This window comes from Bombus pascuorum, chromosome 7 (genome assembly GCF_905332965.1).
Source record: "Bombus pascuorum chromosome 7, iyBomPasc1.1, whole genome shotgun sequence".
NCBI classification, from domain to species: domain Eukaryota; kingdom Metazoa; phylum Arthropoda; class Insecta; order Hymenoptera; family Apidae; genus Bombus; species Bombus pascuorum.
Genome location: NC_083494.1, coordinates 787,578 through 800,057, shown reverse-complemented (window position 1 = coordinate 800,057; position 12,480 = coordinate 787,578). Strand labels below are relative to the sequence as shown.

The 12,480-nt window shown below is 36.6% G+C and overlaps 1 protein-coding gene across 7 annotated transcripts in view; it reads left to right on the top strand.

The window, feature by feature from the left end:
• The window catches only part of LOC132908984 (FERM domain-containing protein 5), a 53,043-nt gene that overhangs the window by 16,002 nt on the left and 24,561 nt on the right, over window positions 1-12,480 (top strand). For 6 of the 7 annotated variants that reach the window (XM_060963511.1, XM_060963513.1, XM_060963512.1 and 3 more), the window contains exons 2-5: window positions 798-902; window positions 3,677-3,719; window positions 6,659-6,835; window positions 10,064-10,275. In XM_060963511.1, the coding sequence (XP_060819494.1) occupies window positions 798-902; window positions 3,677-3,719; window positions 6,659-6,835; window positions 10,064-10,275 (537 nt within the window). Of the gene's footprint in view, window positions 1-791; window positions 903-3,676; window positions 3,720-6,658; window positions 6,836-10,063; window positions 10,276-12,480 lie in introns of those variants that run through there. The other variant, XM_060963515.1, reaches the window with a different exon arrangement.

The following is a 12,480-nucleotide window of genomic DNA, read 5'->3' as shown; positions in this document are numbered from 1 at the left end:
TTCCAGCAACGTACGCTAGATAGAGTAGTACGGTTACGCTTTGTTTCGATGTTTCGTGAATGTTCGGTTCGTTTCTTCGGAATAGTAGATTCGAAACAGGAAAGACGAGAAAGACGAGTTTCGTTTAACTGGGAACTGTAGAATATTCAACGAGAAATTAAAGTTATTAAAAATTGTTGTTACAAAAGTTATTCGATTCGAGGGCGAGGGGTGGCTTTATACGATGGAAATTATCCTTTTGCAGATATTCTAACCTCAATTTGTGAAATTTAACGTACGAAGGAAAGACGCGAAGCGGCATTCTTGTGTTTACGTTGCTCTCGTCTTTCACACGTCTTAGAAACAGGAGGATATCGTTCGCGTTAAATTCGGCAAATTCGAGCTTTTATATAGACGAGGTATTAGTTTATTATACCGTAATAGTTTTGGTAATATCTAATTATATTTAATTATACATTAACGTGCGTATAGAAATACAGAATATTGTTTCAAATAAGGTAAAGTTATACGTGACATTCGAGGTTCTATTTCGACTGCTTATACATGTTGTGACGCAGTAACGTTGCCAATATTGTACTTTTATTTTTCTATTCGCTTTATATTCCGATTAATTTGTATTTAAATTATAATTAACATAATTGTGGGATTTAGAGAAATTTGAATTAGAAGGAAGGAAATAGAATGCACGCGATGTGCATTTATCACATACACATGATTTAAAGAAACAGTTACATAGTATGTAAGAAGCTTCCATATTCAAATTAGTCGCGATCTCATTTCTTTTCTTATTGTTGCAGCCTCAGGACAAAGGAAGGTATATTCTCGAATATGTATGCAAACAACTCAATATCCTGGAAACGGATTATTTTGGGCTTCGTTACATGGATCATTGTAGGCAAAGGGTAAGTTTAACCATGTTTTTGTCCTAGATTCTTCTCTTTCGATTTAATTTTGCAAATGCCAGCCCCGAAAGCTTATCTTTGATATTACATCTATGTTACCAATGGTCTGATCAATACGTAAAATATGTCGCTTCTCTTCCAACAATATCTTAACTTTTTTATTTTCCAAACATAAGATTTTCAAACTTCTTTCTTTATTTCAACATGCAAACTGCATTTCTGGTGCATTAGTAGCGCGTAACTAGTACGAAAATTAATTATTTATATCGTCGTTGAAATTTTCTTGTACATAAACTCTTATGCAAATGCGTTATTGTCGTGGCAGGTAGGGACTCTATCTTGGTATAAATTATCACGACATTCGTATTTGATGTCCCATTTAAATCGATCTCTGCGAATGTTTACGATATTATTTACGACATTATTTACAATACCGGAAAATATTTGGAAAATCCAAGTTGAAATTCGTCGCGACCAGTCTACAAAACCTCTGGCAACGATCTTCCAAATTATTAGACTGACGTAAACTGTCCGTGCGACGAACTGACGTTTTAATAGGAATTTTTACATTTTTCACCTACTATATCTGGAAAACTAATTGTCGGCTCAACTTGAAAGGAACATAGCTGAATAAGCAAGATAAAAGTGTCCCTAAACTAAATTAAATTTGCGATAAGCGAATGGAAAGAGCTTCCTAGGATAAGCATTTCGATAATGTTTTAGTCCTTGGCCCCCTTAACTATTAGGGTAGTTATTCACCTAAATAAGATTTGCAGTTTCTACTTGATTTCTCTTCTTCTATCCCATAAGGAAATATTTTGACTGAAAAACTTATTTCTCTGGATTTTTCGGAACGGTGCGAAAAAATTAGAAACCAGTATTTTTATCTTCTTGCGCGTGTAAGGATGACCTATTTATATAATTGACATAACGTGCGCATCATACGAGTATTATATGCGACTCTAAATAATTTTAGTCTTATTTTTAGACAAGTGAATTTTATACCGTCGTTTTCCCAATCATTTCAATTCGTTTGATCACAGGATTTACTCGTTCGACATGAACGCGCGCCGTGCATTTAGCATACGATAAATCGTAAATTACCGCAGTGATATTTATAAAAAATTTGTTTTTAGAGGAGGGGAAGAGAGGGAGAGAGAATGTAAAATTGGATAATTCGTGAGATGTTTTAAATTAAAAAGTGAGATTATTAATTTCGCGTAAAAATCCGAAATACCTCACAAACTATTGGTACGTAGTCGGCTCAACGACAGAAGTCGTGATAAGCACGTGATAGAGGCCAGGTGAATCAGCCATCGATCGAACGATCGTCGATAAAGCCGAGAATACACTTTCTTTAGAAACGTTTAGAACCAATTTTTATTTTTCGCTCGTTGTTACGTTTGTGACTTTGAGCGACCTTGAACGACCGTGATATTCCAATTCATTTTGATCGAAGGATTACGATCGCAGATGTTCAAAAATACATCTAATCTTATAAACAAGTCCACTCAAGAGAAAATATTCTGCATCGCGTAATAATTCTCTCGGAATCAAAATATTTTTCTGTGTCTTAAAAATAGAAACAGTTATTTATGCTCCCGTGTATTATATATAGCGATGCGAAACCGATTATGTAAGAAAAAAAACATTGCTGTCCAACGTATAACCAGAGAAAAGAAATATGTCGTAACGCGCGAAATTCGTGTCGGTGATTGGTTACAACGGATTACAAGGAAAATGGCAACAACGTATTCTGGCTCATAAAAGATATAACCTAGCAAACACGAAGATGGCACCCCGCTGGGGGTAGCCACCCACATGCTATATTTTAATTTTATTTTTTTTTTCCAATAAATAAGATATAATACTTTACCAAATGCCCTTCAGGACAAATTGTAAAAAAACCAAAATAAACTATAAAAAAAAAAAGAAACGTATTTTGGCATTATAGAAATATCACAATACGTTGCAGTCGTTTTCTTCCATAGCTACAACGCGATACGAGATAAATTTTGGAGTATATTTTGTCCCTGTCCCCGTAACCTGACACTTTGGAACTCTGACGCTCGAGAGGGTCGCAGGGCTGCGTGAAATCTTGTTATTTCGAATCTCTGTTAATAAAAATTTCATTGGCGCGTTGGTAAAATTTTGCCGATTAAAGTCAGATCAAACACGACATGGTCTAAGTCACGTTTAAACGTATATACGTATAAATGTATAATAGAGGGAAAAAAGAAGTTAATAAGCAAATATACTGCAAATTATATCGCGCGTGGTGTTGTTTTTGGCGAGAGAAGGCTCACAGGAATCACATCGGTAATAGCTTTATTCGATAAGAAGTTGCGTCGCTGCGTCAACATTCTCTGACCGCTATGTTGTTTTCTCATCGAGTCTCGACCTCTTTCGGACCTCTTTCGCTCGCGCTGTTTTTTGCCTAGTTCGTATTTGTGAAATACGATCGAGTCCTGTACGATAATTCATCGCCAAGTAGTCTTGATTTTCGGTCAATTAGGTATAGGAGAAAATACGTATTCACAAAGATATATATAGTTGCTAATACGTGACACAATAATAGCAATTTTGTTATTCGTATTTGCCAATAATCGAACAAAAATTGGACGTTGAAAATTCATTCGTTATTCATTAAAATAATCCGTTAATCACTTGTTATATCGTAGAATTATATTTGATTTGTATTTAATATTACTAAAATGAAACAACTGATGTGACAAATAATATTTAATTAACCGTATTAAATGAATCTGTTTCAGCATTGGTTAGATCTGGCAAAAACAGCGATTAAGCAAGTAAAAGGTTAGTACTTGGAACTCTATTGCATTGCTTGAATGTTTAAGGTGATTGTTACTTAAATGTTTTATTGCGTGTCTTGTAAAAATTCCTAATATTTTAGTACCATAATTTTTCCACACTGTTAAAATATAGCAAAAATATTAGCGAAGGATATATCGTTAGACTAAACGTTTTGCACGTAATTTATTCGTAAAAGGCTGGTATTTGTCAAACACGATTTACGCGATCAGAGTCACGCGTGAGAAGAAATTAAAAAATGAGAAATGAAATTAAAAATAGATTCCTGTAGACTGATCCGAATACGTATTTTAGGAATTAAATGAATTAAGCGGAGCGAAATAAACTCTGCGAGGGTTTCGATACAAGAATTTCTACAAGAGATAGCACGTAAATTCGATCGTGTATAACAATGCACAGCTGTGGCCAAGGTTTCGATTGCTGTGTTTTTTCTTCTTTCTGTAGTCGATCGTCGTGGGTCGATGTCACATGAAACTTTCAAACTCTAGTGACCCAATACGTACCGTATTATTCCTATTCGTCCAAATAAACAGAAGAATTTGATCTTTGGAAAGAAAGTAAGAAATTTCATTTGACAATTTATCATAGTCTCTCTCTCTCTCTATTTCTCTCTCTATCTCTATCTCTCTCTCTCCCTCTCGCTCGCTCATTCTTTTTGGCTCTTTTAAAATATCTCGAGTATTTTTTTGTAATTTCTTCGACGTCTATTCCTTCGCGATATCAACTTTTACTCTCTACATAGGTGTACAACGTTGCCATCTTCTTAGTAACATACCAAGGCTGTGCCGTATAAAATTTTCATATTTTAGTAAGCGTTCCGTTAATGAAATATATATGTATATACCGATTATCGCCGTTGATTATTAACTTTTTCGTATATTATCCGCATTTACTTTCCATAATTCGTAAAACTTATCTCTTCGGTAAATAATATCGGAGCAAATTGTATTATCGTTTATGCGCATTTGCGGAATCTTATATCATGCGGAAATTTATGCTCGACGAGAATTCTTTGTACGCTATGCCCGCTAATGTCAGACTAACGTTCGATCTACCTAATTAATCAACTAACTGATTAATTGATTAATTAATTTTTAACGCGTTTTACTTTCGTAATATGCGAGGTATTCAACCGGTAAACAAGGTTTAACGTGGCGATCATGCCTATCATTCCGATTCCCACTTTTGGCAATCGGACTAGCTCTACCCTTCCTATAATAATTATTCGTTTCACGATTCACGATTAACGTGGTGTATTAATAATGAACAAACGTCTTTTGCACACACGATAAAATATTTTCCAGTTTGTTCTTTTTACATGAAATATTAATCGCTGGTTTATGAAACCTAATTAAACATTATCCTTTTCTTAATACGATTACGCCGTTCGTCACGCTTGTCGTTATATACAAGTCACATTCGACGACTGTATGGCACTTGATCGGCCTGTTGAATAATTGGAATATTTATAATAAATATTTGTAATGCCAAAGAGAACTACTCGAACGATGTAACATCTCTTGACGTACGTGGTCTCTAATTTCCTACTAATGTTTATTATTACGACAACCATATACCACTTAATCGACGTGTTGAATAATTGGAATATTTATAATAAATATTTGTAATGGCAAAGAGAACTACGCGAACGATGTAACATCTCTTGACGTACGTGGTCTCTAATTTTCTACTAATGTTTATTATTACGATGACGATATGTCACCTAATCGGCCTGTTGAATAATTGGAATATTTATAATAAATATTTGTAATGGCAAAGAGAACTACTCGAACGATGTAACATCTCTTGACGTACGTGGTCTCTAATTTCTTACCAATGTTTATTATTACGACAACCATATGTCACCTAATCGGCCCGTTGAATAATTGGAATATTTATAATAAGTATTTGTAATGGCAAAGAGAATTACGCGAACGATATAACATCGCTTGACGTACGTGGTCTCTAATTTCTTACCAATGTTTATTATTATTCGTATTCCTTGCCATTTCGCTTTTTTGCTTTCTTCGCATTCTTTGGCTTTACAAACGCCTACGTATAACCAAGTACAAGGATTAATATCGGCGCAATATTACGAGATGCAGCTGTAGGCTCGTTAGAGCACGTGGTACGATCGATGCGGATGTGCACGAGCTTTAGTCGCGCGATGATTTCCACGTTGCATCGATGCGCGAAACGGATGCCATTACTTGTGCTAAAGGTCGTTGAAATCGTGCAAACACTTTCTATTTTACTATGGATAAAGAAATGCAGAGATTTAAAAAAGGAACGTGACATTGAAATCTCCGTAAATCGTCCGACTCTATAAAAAGATTATTATATAATATAGCATATATATATATATATAGTACGAGTTGTTTAGAAGCACGCTGACCATAGCTCCACGAAGCTTATTCTGAAAAAAAAGTCAAGCATATTTTTCTCGTTTATGAAAAAATATTGTACATTTGTCGACTGTTGGAACCAAAGCGTAATTCTTCCACTGATCTTTTATTTCGTATAATACGGAATCGCGTAACACGGCATTTTTTCTCGGGATACTAACCAACTAACGCGTTACAGAGGGATACTCGTGCAGAAAAATTACAATAACAAGAACTCTTGTAATTTCGCAATTATTGCAATTTGCAATTATCTAATTTGTCGTCTTGTAACAAATGAATGCATAATACTAGGCCTAGTTTTTCTAAATTAACCATCGTCGTCTCCTCTGCACTGCATAATTTTGATAAACAAGATAACGGAATTGCGAAAGACGACGAAAATGGTAGAAAAGTGTGTGATTTGAAAATCAGATCTGTATACTGGAGTTGTTTCATTGGGGCAAAATTTATTAGCAACGACGATTCTTTTTTAGTATGTCACAAGTAAAATACGTTCTCTTTATTGCGAATATGTTCTAGACATGGATCCGATTCTGTTCAGTTTTCGTGTGAAATTTTATCCACCGGATCCTCTGAGGTTGAAAGAAGAAATAACTAGGTATCAGGTTTACCAGCAGCTTAAGAGAGACCTTCTTCATGGCCGACTATATTGCAGTCCGGGTGAAGCAGCGCTGCTCGCCGCATGCATCGTGCAAAGTGAGTAAATCTTCTATTCGATACGACTTTATTAAATAAAAAGTTATCGTCGAGTGATGTTAACGCGAATATCTGAATACCAACCGGCAGAACGGTCTATAGCAGATTCTGCTCGAAAATGAGTTGACGGTATAGATACGTAGCGGCACTCGACAGTGAACTTTCCAACGGTTTCTGTCCAGTGGCTCGCTACGCAAAGACCCTATTCTTCGGATAAGATGATTGCCAGATGTCGATACATCCTCACGGAATATTTTCAGCTAAGGACCTGTAGGATAAATCTTAGGATTTATTTAGCCAAAGTCCTCCAATGTGACAAGCTGTCTTTCTTTTAGCTGTCCCTAAACCTGTCACCCCCTATGGGAAGATACGAGAAATCTGCTTTTCTCACGTACGATGCTCCCCGCTAGCGACTTTCTTTCAGTTAGCATCCTTTTCCAATCACCAACACAAGGATTAGCCAGTTAACAATGGCGTCCATTTCCCTCACTTTTCGAACCAAGGCTTTCCTTAACGAATCCGATGATCTCGCATCCTAAGACACACCCCATCATAGTCTTCCTTCGCGGCATCATCGTGACGGAAGGTCAGTCGTTACATGTCTCTCCGAAGTAATCGTCGGCAATTGATAACAATAGTTCAGAGTTCCTCGTCATCTTAGGCAATCATCATCCGAACATACAGCGCGAATCCAAAACGCATCGACCAAAAGTCCGCTAATTTAATAATCACGAGTCCTACGTTAAGTGTACACCTTGAATATATTATAATAAATTCATTTTGTTAAATTTACTCTTCTTTTCACTATCTCGATCCATCACCTCAGATACTAGCGATATAACGTTGAAAACAAGAAGCGTGTTAGGAGATTTACGAAAGAAAGGTCTGTAGCACATGGAATTAAGACAGTTCTAGTTAACCCCTTGGCCTATAAGGGTTTTATGCCATAAGCGAAAACCACGAGTCTGACTCGTGGTAATTTACAAATTGCTAGTGATTCGTTATCCACTTTGAAATAATAAATTGTTTTTGTTAATTGATCGATCGATCATGATTACGCCTTAGACGTCTTAGAAACACTATTTGTCCTCGAACGTTGTTTATTATTTCACAATTCCTTTTGTAACCCCTAAATATACACGCCATAAGAAGTATACATTTTGCGCCAGTTCGGGCACACGGCTGAACAGATGAATTTTTTTTTTTTTTATTTTATTTTGGTTATTTTACAATTTGTCCTTATGGACATTTGGTAAAGTGTTATATCTTGTTGGTGAAGAAAAAAAATAAAAATAAAAAAATAAATATAGCATGTGGGTGGCTACCCCCAGCGGGGTGCCAGCTTCGTTTTTTTTCTAAGTTATATCTTTTATGAAACAGATGAATGAAACCGAACTTCTTGCTTATTATGGCTCGCGCGATCGGCAGATAGCGTGTAGGCCAAGGGGTTAAGAAGTTTTCGCTCGAAATATATATTATTCTTCGCAAAGAACTTGTTGTTCATTGTCGTCATTAATTACTTGGCCAGCTGGCAGCTGAAACGTGCAACACAACAAACATCGCAAGAAGACTAAAAAGGAAACACCCAATAGACCTCATAAAAGATATAACTTAGAAAAAACGAAGCTGGCACCCCGCTGGGGGTAGCCACCCACATGCTATATTTATTTTATTTTATTTTTTTATTTACCAATGAGATATAACACTTTACCAAATGTCCTTCAGGACAAATTGTAAAAACCAAAATAAAATAAAAAAAAAAAATTAATTACTTGGAGCTTCGTTCTAATAAATACTGGAATAAAACGTATCGTTACGGCTGTGTCCTAGCCGTCGATTTGGATCTTTGGATGGATCAAGGATGAACTAAGCACGGAAGAGTGTCCTCGGAACATCGTGACACTGTAAACAATGTAACTTACAAACCGATTCATCTGGAAATGTTATTTCCGTTTTGTCGAAGTGGTCACCACTTCTAAGAAAACATCTGGTCTTTTTAGTTTTCTCAAGCACTGAAGCCTTCGACGGCGTATAGACAAAAGACTGGGACGAAGGCAGACCATAAACGGTAGACAGGCGACGATGGCTTCAGGGTATATGTCTTTCAGTCATAGGGTAACACTGCTAGCGTGCGGATCGGGACCAGCTCAAATTATATTCCTACTTCTGCGTACAGCTCTTTTATTCTTCGAATTAGTTTCTCGTTAATCCCCATTTTTCTCATTTTCTCCTCCAATTTCTCTCTGTTTAGCCTGTCGAACGCCGCTTTCTATTTTACCAGAAACTTTGCTGACACCCGAATATGGGTGTCGTGGCAGTCAACGCGTTAATATTCCAAATATTTTACATTTTTCCAAGATTTCCAAATCTTACGCACACTTTGCTAATCGTATTAGAAGCGAAGAAGTAAGGACAGGGCTGCGAGAAAATTACAAGCGAAAAAGTAAGGACAGGGCTGCGAGAAAATTACAAGCGGAAAACACGACTCGCTCTGTGTAGTAGTTTCGGTTCGGCAAAAATTTAGAGAAGAATATAATCTAGGTGTGCTTTCAACAAAGCACGATGCGGCGAAATTGCATCTAAGATGCTCTGTAATTTGATTATCTTATTTTTAGATGCTCTTTCAAGTTTCAAGTATCGATTTTCGATAACTTATAGTAGATAGAGCTATCACCCACTGCATATTTTTGTCACACTGCTCGCACGTTAGCGACTTGTTGCTTCCAAAGTGACCGATTCGGTATAGGATGCAACGGCGATGCAAAATAATAGTTGCAATGGAAACTAAGTAGGACGTTTTATTCATATTGCTCTTGCCTTGCGGCTAAAGGATCACTTTCAGTTGTCTCTTACGATCGATATTTCCACTAATTCTATATCCGATCGTAATTCTGTCTATATTCCGATAATTTAACTGCTTCGAATTTTTATTTACGAGAGCATCGTAATGCTCCGGATACATAGCCAAGCACTTGCCCGATCGCTGGCCATTCATCCGGACGTTATCGTCTCTTCGTTCACCCTTGTTGCTCGGACATCCCAAGCGATAATTTTACTCCCGTTCATTTCCTATGCTTCTTTTTCGCGAAAACCACGGCTGCGATAACTGGCGTATTATCGAATTATATTTTGTATTGTATTTTCTTACGTATCTTATGACGTTACAATAGTTACATAAGCAAGCACAGTTCGTGAACTAAACGTTTTAACGATAATTTGTGATTTTAGGTGAAATAGGAGATTATGATCCTAAACTTCACGAAGGGAATTACATTTCCGAGCACAAATTACTGCTTAAACAAACGGAAGCTATCGAGGAGAAAGCTATGAAATTGCATCAAACAGAATTGAAGGGATTCACTCCGGAGCAAGCGGAAACTCACTTTCTTAGATTAGCGTCGCAATTGGACACGTATGCCGTTGACCCACACCCTGTCAAGGTAAGACCAGAATGAAAAATAATCTTTTCCTTCGAATTGTGTCTTCCTTTGTAACGCATCTTATCCTCGCAATTTTTAAACTTTCGATATAAGACAAGCATATTCTTCTTCTTTAATCCTAATCGATAGGAAGCGAAGGAGACTCGTTGGTATCTAGTCGATCAACAAATACACGCATACGGCAGTGGACGAAAGAAAGTTTACAGTTTTTAAGAAATTTATTTGCCTATGTCCACGTATATGCAACTTTCGCATTAAATTAGATCAGATTAGTTTAGATTTTTTCTACCGCTTACGTTTAAACTTTCTTTCATCTGCTATCCTTTATGAGGTACATAATAGATAAAGACGAAGCTGACAGCCGAATACCGCAAGTGTAAACGTATTAGGAGAGTTTTGCTATCGTTCAGCTTTTTCGTATCGATATCGGGACATAATTTTGTTCGAACATTTGCATAAAATCACTCGTTCATGTATTCTAGAAAACGTACGTAGAAAAGTAGCTGCATGCCGTACTCTATCTTTATCATTAACAACTATTTCACGTTCTAACATGGCCTAAGTAGAAAAGCAAAGTTTTCAGAAATGCACCTACCGAAGTAGCGCTATTGGATGCTGAATGTACAAACGTAATGACGATAATTTGGTTGACGCAGAGGATAAAGCTAGGAGGATAAAGGCGGTACCGATACTAAATTACGATGTACCTAGATGCGATTATTTGAAATTATACACAGTTCTACGCAATTATACGATTGGTCGTTCTATCGCGATCGTTTTCCGCACGCACGGAAGAACGAAATTGAACGCGGACAAAAAAGCAAAGATGAACAATTTCTCATGGTCGATATTGATCGTCTTGTCGCAACTTCGCACGAATCGATCGGATATAGCTATAGCTTGATCAGCCACAGATCTATATAGATCGCGCTCGTTTCAAAAGACGTAAAACAGATCGAAGCGTAGGATTTGATAAAACGTAGAGCGCAGCTGTTACCGCAGGTTCGGAGTTAGGGCCAACGTTACCGGATTGACGGAATTGAGGGAAAAGATCGCTGTGATGACAGGTAAAGGTAGCAAGCCGGTTGTTAACTCTTGTGCTGTGTCTATTGCTGAATTTGGATAATTCTTCTGTGACTGTGGGTATCTTGAGGTCGTGATGTATCGTTTCGTCGGTGACGTACCAAGGTGCATCTGTTAGAGATCTTAAGGTTTTCGATTGGAATCGTTTTTCTTTTTTTTTATTTGCGTTTATTTTACAATCAATTCTCATTAGAGAATTTTAAGTAAATTTATCTAGCGTGGTACTATGACATGGTTAATAAGTGTTTATAGTATGTTTGACTCTATTTGAATCTAGTGCTTGGGTCTAAGGTGTAATGTCTTTTTAGCCTGCGGATCTGTTCCGACGTGTCAAGTAGTTGAGTAACTAGGGGGTTTTGCTGGCTGTTAACTCTTGTACTGTGTCTATTGCTGAATTTGGATAATTCTTCTTTGACCGTGGGTATCTTGAGGTCGTGATGTATCGTTTCGTTGGTGACGTACCAAGGTGCATCTATTAGGGATCTTAAGGTTGTCGATTGGAATCGTTGAAGAATTTCTATGTTGGAATTACTTGCTGTCGTTACCCATAGTTGGATTCCATATGTCTAAATAGGATTTTGTATAGCGTAATTTTACTTACTCGAGAATGAATAAAAAGGTTTGGTAAGATTTCATTTTCAACGAGTAAAATCTGAGGATGCTTAGTTATGAATTGATCTAGTATACACGCATGATAAATTTCCATGAATTAGCGTTGCAAATTAGCCACGTTCAAGTATACTTGGTAAATTTTCAGACTCGATTTCCTCGAGATCCAAGCTTCGGACGAAAAGCTTTATTCCACATTTTTCATCTATCTTTGCACACAGCATCACTTTCTAGATGGTTGACCTTGTCCCGCAGGACAGCCTTTCTTACATTCATTTTTAATTTTAAAATAAATTTTTCCGTGTGCAAGAATCAATACGAACCAAAGTTGGTCAATTTTTTAAATAGATTCGAACAAATAAGAAAATAACAAAATATTTCTACGAACTAATACTCTGAAAATATCAGAAAATATCGTTCAGTGTACATATCACTATTTTGTATATATGCTCTCAAGTTCGGTATAAATAAAATATTTATTTTACACTGAAATATGTAAATACCATGGGAACG